The 12925-nt window shown below is 38.3% G+C and overlaps 1 protein-coding gene across 5 annotated transcripts in view; it reads left to right on the top strand.

Annotated features, from left to right (window-relative positions):
* Positions 1 to 12925, top strand: part of PPA2 (inorganic pyrophosphatase 2) — a 92745-nt gene that overhangs the window by 39776 nt on the left and 40044 nt on the right. For all 5 annotated transcript variants that reach the window (XM_060088313.1, XM_060088308.1, XM_060088302.1 and 2 more), the window contains one exon: positions 3085 to 3211. In XM_060088313.1, the coding sequence (XP_059944296.1) occupies positions 3085 to 3211 (127 nt within the window). The remainder of the gene's footprint in view (positions 1 to 3084; positions 3212 to 12925) is intronic.

Below are 12925 nucleotides of genomic sequence, written 5' to 3'. Positions count from 1 at the left end.
AAGTACAGGTAGAGCCCAGAGAGAAAAAATGCTAATATCTGTGGAAGACCTTTTGTGTTCTAGTTCATGCATCTGTTGTTTCCTTTGCTCTTTATCTTTACATCAAGGAGTAAGTCATGTGATCTCCATTTTACTGTGGAGAAACCAAGTCCTAAAATATTGTGTGAAGTAGTTGGCCTCAGTCACCTCTAGGTGACTCCACCTCTATGGTGGAGGAAGAATTGGACCCCATATATTTGTGACTTAAAAATCCTATCTTTTTTTTTTTTTTTTTTTTTGCGGTACGTGGGCCTCTCACTGTTGTGACCTCTCCCGTTGCGGAGCACAGGCTCCGGATGCGCAGGCTCAGCAGCCATGGCTCACGGGCCCAGCCGCTCCGTGGCATGTGGGATCTTCCTGGACCGGGACACGAACCTGTGTCCCCTGCATTGGCAGGTGGACTCTCAACCACTGCGCCACCAGGGAAGCCCAAAAATCCTATCTTTTGAAATATTTTTATAATAGCTAGAAAAGTCTGTAATAACCCTAGTCTGATTCTGCCTGAAATCTTTGAGGCATACCTACATTCTTGTTTCAGAGCGTCAGCTCATTTTTGAAACATGGTCAACTGTATGATTCCCAAGGAATTAGTAACAGAATCTGCTGTGTACATTAATTTCCTCACAGGGTAGACTGAGAGTTTTATAATGGAACTGAGGCAATAGGATTTATCTTATATCCAAAGCAATTTGTTCTTTTAGTTAATGAGGCCCGAAAAAGTATTTAGTAAACATGAAGTAAGTACTTAATCGCCATCTAAACAATAGGCCTTTGTTGGGACTACACTCCTTTATCTTGTGCAAGGCTATGCCTGGCTAGTCCTTAAATCATCTATAAGGAACATCATAGAAGAAAGCCTCTTTTAACACCACATATGTAAATGGGCAAAGGAAAAGGAGCAGAGTCCTGGAAGTTGTTAATAGACTTAGAATCACAGATACAGAAATTTTTAAGTTAAGTTCTTTGAGAAGTGTTATTCATTTGGTATCTAACATTATGTGTTCTGCAACATTTGTTGAATTGCTTTAGACTGAACTGAATTGTGGAGTATTCAGAAGAATTTTACCATTTGTTTTTAAGTATCTTATCCTGAGTTTTTGGTTTGATTGAGAGAATTTCCTTTCCAGTTTTTTTTTTTTTTTTTTTTTTTTTTTTTTGCGTTACCTGGGCCTCTCACTGCCGTGGCCTCTCCCATTGCGGAGCACAGGCTCCGGACACGCAGGCTCAGTGGCCATGGCTCACGGGCCTAGCCGCTCCGCGGCATGTGGGATCCTCCCGGACCGGGGCACGAACCCGTGTCCCCTGCATCGGCAAGCAGACTCTCAACCACTGCGCCACCAGGGAAGCCCTCCTTTCCAGTTTTTAAAGTGTTATATTGCAAGGCAGTGGTTTGTCTAATCCCTTTCTGTTGCTTATGAGATCAGAGGGCATTTATCATTCTGATGAAACTTGATAATTCCCAGACATGCTTCCTGCTTGCCCTTGTAACCATAAAAGTCTCAAATCTGCTCTCACGTTGTATGAAATTTCAAAGTAAATTAATTCTTGTGAATAAAAATAAAACAGTTTAGAAGGTGCCTTTAAAAACTATATATAATTCCCAGTAATTCTGATAGACACCCCTGTCACCAAAGTCTGCTGCAGGCTCCTCAGCTTTGACACTATTGACATTTTGGGTGGATGATACTGTAATAGGAGACTGTCCTGTGCAGCATCTCTGGCCTCTTCCCCGCTAATATGCTAATAATACCCCCCAGTTGTGACAACCCAAAATGTCCCCAGGCATTGCCACATGTCCTCTAGAGGGCAAAATTGCCTCTGGCTGAGAAGCAGGGATGCAGTTCATCACTGAGTTAACCAATGGAGCCATCTTTCATTGATGATTATGTGATAACTTTGAACATTTTTGTTTTATAAAGGACCTCCTGGCGTGAGGTGTGTAAGTCTCCCCAACAAGATTGTAAACCTTTAAGAAAGGGGATGCTTTCTCTTTGTATACGTAGTGTCTAATATAGTGCTGGGCACTAAATAGAGCCTAAACATGTGAGAGTCTGGCTAATATAATTGTGCATATTCTCCTAAAAGTGGTATTTCAGTTTAGTTTATACAGTCACATTAATCTGTTGGATAAACTAATTTCACCTTCATGCAGATTTATATTAAGATTTCAGATTCATTTTGCAAATGTTCTGAAAGGATTTATTTGACTTTATGGTTTAAGATCTGTTTTTTTCTCTCAAATAATTTCAAGATACAACAGTGACTTTCTTTTGCATACCTTGATTTCCAGATGTAAAGTAGAATTTTGAATCATGAAGGAATTATTCTGAAGCATGTGTTCAGATTTCAGCTTACAGTGAAATTCTATAGCCGACTAAACCTTTAAAACTAAAAGGCTATAGAAAGAATGCATGCATATAAACTTGGCATTGGCAACTTGAGGGAACCACTGAAATAACTTTCTTTAGTACAAGGAGCATCTGCTTCAACATCATGCTGTTTCTTGGTTTCACTTAAAATCTTTTTAAAGCATTTTATGAAACCTGCTTTGTCTCTATCTTTAACATTTTAATAATTCTTTCATTGTCATTCATTATCTTAAGGCTGTATTCAGATATGATAAAAATTTACTTTTCACTAGTAACTGATAAATATAGTTTGCAAAAAAGGTACTATAAAGCAGTTTCAAAGGATTCTCATGTCTTTTTACCCCCAAGTTTCAAAGGATTCTCATGTCTTTTTACCCCCAAGCAGCAGAAGCCAGATTTATATTATAACATGATATACATGACTTTATTTTCTGCTTATTAGTATGAGTTTCTAGGCCTAGTACATTAAATTTTAAGATCTATAAATAATTTCAGAAAGGGATCAAGACATCTTTTCTAAGAAGGATATCATAAAAGGCTTTATGACTGTGTTTACAATAATTTTAATTATTAAGTTTCAGTCTATAGTGCTTTTAACCTTTCATATAGATTTTTATGATATATGAGTAAATTTCTCCAAAGTCTGGCAAATGCTGAATTTCTTTTCTCTTTAAAGGTTCTTTCTCGTGGAGATGTTGTTCATGTGAAGATCCTTGGAATTTTGGCTCTTATTGATCAGGGTGAAACAGATTGGAAATTAATTGCTATCAATGTGAATGATCCTGAAGCCTCAAAGTTTCATGGTAAGTCTGTAACTTTCCAGAAACGGAAGTAAATCAGTGTGTCATTGGAATTCTTAGAATTTAAAGGAGGCTCATGTAAAACACAGTGTATATTTTGGGAGTTAAACTTATACGTTTTGTTTTTTAATTCTCTCTCCATGGTCTATAAAGGGCAATTCAATATGATTGTGTCTGAGTTATGTCATTACTGCTGGGAGGAGCAAGAGACGAAAAGGAGTGCAGACAGACAGATGACACTTCAGATTAAGAAAGTGCAATCTATGGGTTCCCTTCCCCCTCACCTCCTTCCCTCCTGCCCTTCCTTCTTATCTTTCTTAAGTCTCTCTTTTATTCATTTGAGTAACAGGAAAAATAAAAAACAAAAAGGGGAGTGTTCATCAAAGGCATAAGCTGGGTTTTTTTTTTTTTTTTGGTACGCGGGCCTCTCACTGTTGTGGCCTCTCCCTCTGCGGAGCACAGGCTCCGGACGCACAGGCTCAGCGGCCATGGCTCACGGGCCCAGCCGCTCCGCGGCATGTGGGGTCTTCCCGGACCGGGGCACGAACCCGTGTCCCCTGCATGGGCAGGCAGACCCTCAACCACTGCGCCACCAGGGAAGCCCCATAAGCTGGTTTTATACCTAGTTTTTGTTCTGTCTTGTACAGGTGAAGGGAAAGATAACGGCCCTCTAACAAAATTTTGATGTCCCAGAAATTTAAGTTCCAGAAGTTTGGTATGATAAAGAGTTAACTTTCTTTGGTGTCGGACAGACTTCAGTTTGCGTTCTGGCTGTGCTACTTTCTACTTGAGTGAATTTGGATAGATCATTTAACCTTTCTGAATTTCAGTTTGCTCATCTAATAATGTAGGTAATTATACCTACTTGTGAGCTTGTTGGCAGTATAAGAGATGATTTACTTAAAGCATCTGGCTGTCATATGAAGTGTTGAGTATATGGCCACTATTATTATTCCTGACCAATTTTTTCCCCTAGTTTTCTAACCTTTTTCCTTTCAGTTTCATCCTTATTTGGGATCCTGGTCTTTTCTAGACCTCAATTCTTATCGCAATTTGAAAATATACCATTTCTGAATTGACTGAAACTCATTAACACTTACATTTTAAACTCTCTTAATTTATGTGCATTTAAAACCTTTTCTTCACCATGGAGCAGGAAGGAGAAGTACAGAGAGGGAAACTCCTGATGCAGAAAACATACTTTGCAGACTTTCCAGTTTTACACAGAGCTGCACTAGCAAGAGGGATGTGTAAAAGCTGTTCTTAGGGATTTTTTTCCATTATAATTGTGCATGCTCAATTTAACGTAAGCATTACCACTGATCAACATTGCTTTTTGAAATGCACCAAAATGTAAGCATAGCTGCATTTAATAAAGGAAGTGTTTTGTTAAAAAAAACAAAAAACTTTCATTGCACATGGAACAACAAGAGAGATTTTATGCCATTCTTGCTTGTAATTGAGAAAGGGAGGGGTCTGATCGGGTGAAGTACATGTAACCTCAGGGTCAAAACTAAAACATGAAAACTACAATTAAAATATGAGACTCAAGCCCATAAACCATATATTTTTCTTACCTATTTCATTATTTTACACTGGATTTCTTTATTATCGTATTTCTCACATATATATGTATGCATGTATATATGTATACATATGTAACAAGAGTAAATCAATACCCAATTTAAAAGTTTTTTTAATACATAAGCTGCTCCTCAGATGAGAACTGATAATATAATGATGCAACAGCCAGCAAAAACAAACTGTTCAACTAATTCATTTGTGATGTGGCACACTAAAGTCATGATACTCTACTGAGGGATGTGCCTTTAAAGTGGAGAGGCTGAGAGTCTAAGGAAACTAGTCTTTAGCTCAGTACTGTTGGAGATGTGATTTAACATCTCAAATTCCCTAACATATGTCAAACACTGGTGCCTGTCCTAGTACATATTATTATTCTTAATTTAGAAGAATCTCAAAGGATTTAAATAAATTGCCTAGGGACTTCCCTGGTGGTGCAGTGGTTAAGAATCCACCTGCCAATGCAGGGGACACGGGTTCAATCCCTGGCCCGGGAAGATCCCACGTGCCGCGGAGCAGCTAAGCCCGTGCGCCACAACTACTGAGCCTGCACTCTAGAGCCCGTGAGCCACAACAACTGAGCCTGTGCTCTAGAGCCCGCGAGCCACAACTACTGAAGCCCGTGCGCCCAGAGCCTGTGCTCCGCAAGAAGAGAAGCCACCACCATGAGAAGCCCGCGCACTGCGAAGAAGAGTAGCCCCTGCTCGCTGCAACTAGAGAAAGCCTGTGCAACAACGAAGACCCAACGCAGCCAAAAATGAATAAAATTTTAAAATAAATAAATAAATAACTTGCCTAAGTTTGCACATTTAGTAAATAGTGGAACCATGATTTGAACTCATTTCAGTCTGATGAGAAAGTCCATTGTCCATCTACTGTGCTATACTGCACAATTGTATTTGTGTAATTTACAGTATTTGTAACTAGCAGTTTTGAAACCAGATTACATAGTATTAGTACCTTACTCCTACAGTTTCCTAAGGGTTAGAATGAAAAACTATAACTGTATTTTCACTTTTTTTCTGTTTATACCCCAAATGGAGATGGCTTGCACTTTGGGCATCCTCTTCTAGATTTTTGCTGTGTATGCTTATACAGAGAGACATGCAGAAATACTGAAACCATGACATGCAGAAATATTGAAGCTTATTTTGGTTGAGATGAAATTATCAGACTAGAATAATTAAAATAAGAAATTATTGTTTTGAAAAGCAAAAAGGACTTTTTTTCCATTACACTAAAAGGGAACACATACATCATCTTCATCTTAAGAAATACAGCAGTGCTTCTTTATAATAACTTTTTTAAATCTTAAAAGACTAGATGAGTGATTATTGACATATTTTGCTCTGAAATGGTAGCTGACATTGTGCTTTGTGTTTATTTCCAGAATGAATAAGGTATACAAGGGAAAATGGATTATTTACTTTAAGGATATTTGCATATTATTTACACTGAGTAGTTCCAATACTTAAGTACTCTTATATCTAGATTTTGTAAGATAAGTTCTGTAGTTTTAAGAGTTAAAAGTGTTTTCTTTTGTGACTTCTCATTTCTTTTACCTGCACGTTACTGTACATACTCCACATATTCCACATTTCTTGCCTCCTCTTTTATTCGATAGAGACCGAAGAAAAAAATAGATGTAGGCACAAAATGAAAGGCTGAAGAGTCTGCAGTATACATTTTTTTTTAATCCTAAATCATGGAATACTAGGTAACCCTATGTAGCAGCTTTTATTTTTAATTGAAACTGAAGTTTGGTTTATATTTATCATATCTCTCTAACATCATCCAGCTCTCCTCTGAAACGATTTCAGACAAAAGACAGAGTTTCTGTTGTCCTGCTGCTCAAGCAAATATTAATGGACAGAAATCATTCCTAACCTTACTTTTTTTGTTCACTACTTAGCCTGGTGTGTTGTCTGTGTTTTCCTTTTTTTTTTTTAAGTTTAATTATTTTATTAGTTTCTGCTTTATAACAAAGTGAATCAGTCATACATATACATCTGTTCCCATATCCCTTCCCTCTTGCGTCTCCCTCCCTCCCACCCTCCCTATCCCACCCCTCCAGGCAGTCACAAAGCACCGAGCTGATCTCACTGTGCTCTGCGGCTGCTTCCCACTATCTATCTACCTTACGTTTGGTAGTGTATATATGTCCATGCCGCTCTCTCGCTTTGTCACAGCTTTCCCTTCCCCCTCCCCATATCCTCAAGTCCATTCTCAAGTAGGTCTGTGTCTTTATTCCTGTTTTACCCCTAGGTTCTTCATGACATTTTTTTTCCTTAAATTCCATATATATGTGTTAGCATATGGAATTTGTCTTTGTCTTTCTGACTTACTTCACTCTGTATGACAGACTCTAGGTCTATCCACCTCATTACAAATAGCTCAATTTTGTTTCTTTTTATGGCTGAGTAATATTCCATTGTATATATGTGCCACATCTTCTTTATCCATTCATCCAATGATGGACACTTAGGTTGTTTCCATCTCCGGGCCATTGTGAATAGAGCTGCAATGAACATTTTGGTACATGTCTCTTTTTGAATTATGGTCTTCTCAGGGTATATGCCTAGTAGTGGGATTGCTGGGTCATACGGTACTTCTATTTGTAGTTTTTTAAGGAACCTCCATACTGTTCTCCATAGAGGCTGTACCAATCACATTCCCACCAGCAGTGCAAGAGTGTTCCCTTTTCTCCACACCCTCTCCAGCATTTATTGTTTCTATATTTTTTGATGATGGCCATTCTGACTGGTGTGAGATGATATCTCATTGTAGTTTTGATTTGCATTTCTCTAATGATTAATGATGTTGAGCATTCTTTCATGTGTTTGTTGGCAGTCTGTATATCTTCTTTGGAGAAATGTCTGTTTAGATCTTCTGCCCATTTTTGGATTGGGTTTTTTGTTTTTTTGCTATTGAGCTGCTTATAAATTTTGGAGATTAATCCTTTGTCAGTTGCTTCATTTGCAAATATTTTCTCCCATTCTGAGGGTTGTCTTTTGGTCTTGTTTATGGTTTCCTTTGCTGTGCAAAAGCTTTGAAGTTTCATTAGGTCCCATTTGTTTATCTTTGTTTTTATTTCCATTTCTCTAGGAGGTGGGTCCAAAAGGATCTTGCTGTGATTTATGTCATAGAGTGTTCTGCCTGTGTTTTCCTCTAAGAGTTTGATAGTTTCTGGCCTTACATTTAGGTCTTTAATCCATTTTGAGCTTATTTTTGTGTACGGTGTTAGGGAGTGATCTAATCTCATACTTTTACATGTCCCTGTCCAGTTTTCCCAGCACCACTTATTGAACAGGCTCTGCTTTCTCCACTGTACATTGCTGCCTCCTTTATCAAAGATAAGGTGACCATATGTGCGTGGGTTTATCTCTGGGCTTTGTATCCTGTTCCATTGATCTATCTTTCTGTTTCTGTGCCAGTACCACACTGTCTTGATTACTGTAGCCTTGTAGTATAGTCTGAAGTCAGGGAGCCTGATTCCTCCAGCTCTGTTTTTCATTCTCAAGATTGCTTTGGCTATTCGGGGTCTTTTGTGTTTCCAAACAAATTTTGAAATTTTTTGCTCTAGTTCTGTGAAAAATGCCAGTGGTAGTTTGATAGGGATTGCCTTGAATCTGTAGATTGCTTTGGGTAGTAGAGTCATTTTCACAATATTGATTCTTCCAATCCAGGAACATGGTATATCCCTCCATCTATTTGTATCATCTTTAATTTCTTTCATTAGTGTCTTGTAATTTTCTGCATACAGGTCTTTTGTCTCTTTAGGTAGGTTTATTCCTAGATATTTTATTCTTTTTGTTGCAATGGTAAATGGAAGTGTTTTCTTGATTTCACTTTCAGATTTTTCATCATCAGTGTACAGGAGTGCCAGAGATTTCTGTGCATTAATATTGTTTCTTGCTACTTTACCAAATTCATTGATTAGCTCTAGTAGTTTTCTGGTAGCATCTTTAGGATTCTCTATGTATAGTATCATGTCATTTGCAAACAGTGACAGCTTTACTTCTTCTTTTCCGATTTGGATTCCTTTTATTTCCTTTTCTTCTCTGATTGCTGTGGCTAAAACTTCCAAAACTATGTTGAATAAAAGTGGTGAGAGTGGGCAACCTTGTCTTGTTCCTGATGTTAGTGGAAATGGTTTCAGTTTTTCACCATTGAGGACGATGTTGGCTGTGGGTTTGTCATATATGGCCTTTATTATGTTGAGGAAAGTTCCCTCTATGCCTACATTCTGCAGGGTTTTTATCATAAATGGATGTTGAATTTTGTCAAAAGCTTTCTCTGCATCTATTGAGATGATTATATGGTTTTTCTCCTTCAATTTGTTAATATGGTGTATCACGTTTTTTGATTTGCGTATATTGAAGAATCCTTGCATTCCTGGAATAAACCCCACTTGATCATGGTGTATGATCCTTTTAATGTGCTGTTGGATTCTGTTTGCTAGTATTTTGTTGAGGATTTTTGCATCTATGTTCATCAGTGATATTGACCTGTAGTTTTCTTTCTTTGTGACATCCTTGTCTGGTTTTGGTATCAAGCTGATGGTGGCCTCGTAGAATGAGTTTGGGAGTGTTCCTCCCTCTGCTATATTTTGGAAGAGTTTGAGAAGGATAGGGGTTAGCTCTTCTCTAAATGTTTGATAGAAGTCGCCTGTGAAGCCATCTGGTCCTTGGCTTTTGTTTGTCGGAAGATTTTTTATCACAGTTTCAATTTCAGTGCTTGTGATTGGTCTGTTCATATTTTCTATTTCTTCCTGATTCAGTCTTGGCAGGTTGTGCATTTCTAAGAATGTGTCCATTTCTTCCAGGTTGTCCATTTTATTGGCAAAGAGTTGCTTGTAGTAATCTCTCAAGATCTTTTGTATTTCTGCAGTGTCAGTTGTTAGTTCTCCTTTTTCATTTCTAATTCTATTGATTTGAGTCTTCTCCCTTTTCTTCTTGATGAATTTGGCTAATGTTTTATCAATTTTGTTTACCTTCTCAAAGAACCAGCTTTTAGTTTTATTGATCTTTGCTATCGTTTCCTTCATTTCTTTTTCATTTATTTCTGATCTGATTTTTATGATTTCTTTCCTTCTGCTAACTTTGGGATGTTTTTGTTCTTCTTTCTCTAATTGCTTTAGGTGCAAGGTTAGGTTGTTTATTCGAGATGTTTCCTGTTTCTTAAGGTGGGATTGTATTGCTATAAACTTCCCTCTTAGAACTGCTTTTGCTGCATCCCATAGGTTTTGGGTCGTCGTGTCTCCATTGTCATTTGTTTCTAGGTATTTTTTGATTGCCTCTTTGATTTCTTCAGTGATCACTTCTTTATTAAGTAGTGTATTTAGCCTCAATGTGTTTGTATTTTTTATAGATCTTTTCCTGTAATTGATATCTACTCTCATAGTGTTGTGGTCAGAAAAGATACTTGATACAATTTCAATTTTCTTAAATTTACCAAGGCTTGATTTGTGACCCAAGATATGATCTATCCTGGAGAATGTTCCATGAGCACTTGAGAAAAATGTGTATTCTGTTGTTTTTGGATGGAATGTCCTATAAATATCAATTAAGTCCATCTTGTTTAATGTATCATTTAAAGCTTGTGTTTCCTTATTTATTTTCATTTTGGATGATCTGTCCATTGGTGAAAGTGGGGTGTTGAAGTCCCCTACTATGAGTGTGTTACTGTCGATTTCCCCTTTTATGGCTGTTAGTATTTGCCTTATGTATTGAGGTGCTCCTATGTTGGGTGCACAAATATTTACAATTGTTATATCTTCTTCTTGGATTGATCCCTTGATCATTATATAGTGTCCTTCTTTGTCTCTTCTAGTAGTCTTTATTTTAAAGTCTATTTTGTCTGATATAAGAATTGCTACTCCAGCTTTCTTTGGATTTCCATTTGCATGGAATATCTTTTTCCATCCCCTTACTTTCAATGTGTATGTGTCTCTAGGTCTGAAGTGGGTCTCTTGTAGACAGCATATATATGGGTCTTGTGTTTGTATCCATTCAGCCAATCTGTGTCTTTTGGTGTGAGCATTTAGTCCATTTACATTTAAGGTAATTATCCATATGTTTGTTCCTATTCCCATTTCCCTAATTGTTTTGGGTTCCTTGTTGTAGGTATTTTCCTTCTGTTGTGTTTCTTGCCTAGAGAAGTTCCTTTAGCATTTGTTGTAAAGCTGGTTTGGTGATGCTGAACTCTCTCAGCTTTTGCTTGTCTGTAGAGGTTTTAATTTCTCCATCAAATCTGAATGAGATCCTTGCTGGGTAGAGTAATCTTGGTTGCAGGTTTTTCTCCTTCCTAACTTTAAATATGTCCTGCCACTCCCTTCTGGCTTGTAGAGTTTCTGCTGAGAGATCAGCTGTTAATTTGATGGGGATTCCCTTGTGTGTTATTTGTTGTTTTTCCCTTGCTGCTTTTTTTTTTTTTTTTTGCGGTATGTGGGCCCCTCACTGTTGTGGCCTCTCCCGTTGCCTAGCACAGGGTCCGGACGCGCAGGCTCAGTGGCCATGGCTCACGGGCCCAGCCGCTCTGCATTACGTGGGATCTTCCCGGACCGGGGCACGTACCCGTGTCCCCTGCATCAGCAGGCAGACTCTCAACCACTGCGCCACCACGGAAGTCCCCTTGCTGCTCTTTGTGTTTAATTTTTGACAGTTTGATTAATATGTGTCTTGGCGTATTTCTCCTTGGATTTATTCTGTATGGGACTCTCTGTGCCTCCTGGACTTGATTAACTATTTCCTTTCCCATATTAGGGAAGTTTTCAACTATAATCTCTTCAAATATTTTCTCAGTCCCTTTCTTTTTCTCTTCTTCTTCTGGGACCCCTATAATTCGAATGTTGGTGCATTTAATGTTGTCCCAGAGGTCTCTGAGACTGTCCTCACTTCTTTTTATTCTTTTTTCTTTATTCTGCTCTGCAGCAGTTATTTCCACTATTTTATCTTCCACATCACTTATGCATTCTTCTGCCTCAGTTATTCTGCTATTGATCCCTTCTAGAGTATTTTTCATTTCATTTATTGTGTTTTTAATCGATGCTTGATTCATCTTTAGTTCTTCTAGGTCCTTGTTAACTGTTTCTTGCATTTTGTCTATTCTATTTCCAAGATTTTGGATCTTGGAAATAGAATCTTGGATCACCTTTACTATCATTATTCTGAATTCTTTTTCAGGTAGACTGCCTATTACCTCTTCATTTGTTAGGTCTGGTAGGTTTTTATCTTGCTCCTTCACCTGCTGTGTGTTTTTCTGTCTCCTCATTTTGCTTATCTTACTGTGTTTGGGGTCTCCTTTTTGCAGGCTGCAGGTTCGTAGTTCCTGTTGTTTTTGGTGTCTGTCCCCAGTGGCTAAGGTTGTTTCAGTGGGTTGTGTAGGCTTCCTGGTGGAGGGGACTAGTGCCTGTGTTCTGGTGGATGAGGCTCGATCTTATCTTTCTGGTGGGCAGGTCCATGTCTGGTGGTGTGTTTTGGGGTGTGGCCTTATTATGTTTTTAGGCAGCCTCTCTGCTAATGGGTGGGGTGTGTTCCTGTCTCGCTAGTTGCTTGGCATAGGGTGACCAGCACTGTAGCTTGCTGGTCGTTGAGTGAAGCTGGGTGCTGGTGTTGAGATGGAGATCTCTGGGAGATTTTCACCGTTTGATATTATGTGGAGCTGGGATGTCTCTTGCAGACCAGTGTCCTGAAGTTGGCTCTCCCACTTCAGAGGCACAGCACTGACTCCTGGCTGCAGCACCAAGAGCCTTTTATCCATGCGGCTCAGAATAAAATGGAGAAAAAGTAGGAAGAAAGAATTAGAAGAAAGAAAGAAAGAAAGAAAGGAAAAAAGAAAGAAAGAAAGAAAAGAAAGGAAGGAAGGGGGGATGGAGGGAGGAAAGAAAGAAAGAGAAGGAAAGAAAAGAGGGAGGGGGGAGGGAGGGAGGAGGGAAGGTAGGAAAAAGAGAAAGAGGGAAGATAAAGTGAAATAGAATAAAGTATAAAAAATATAATAGCGTTATTAATATAAAAAAATAATTATTTAAAAAAATTAAAAATTAAAAACAAAACAAAACAAAAACAAAAAAAAAAACCAGACGGATAGAACCCTGGGACACATGGTGGAAGGAAATCTATATAGACAAAATCTCAC

The sequence above is a fragment of the Mesoplodon densirostris genome, chromosome 1 (assembly GCF_025265405.1).
Source record: "Mesoplodon densirostris isolate mMesDen1 chromosome 1, mMesDen1 primary haplotype, whole genome shotgun sequence".
NCBI classification, from domain to species: domain Eukaryota; kingdom Metazoa; phylum Chordata; class Mammalia; order Artiodactyla; family Ziphiidae; genus Mesoplodon; species Mesoplodon densirostris.
Note: the sequence above shows the minus strand (reverse complement) of the source record. Positions and strands in the feature narration are given on the sequence as shown.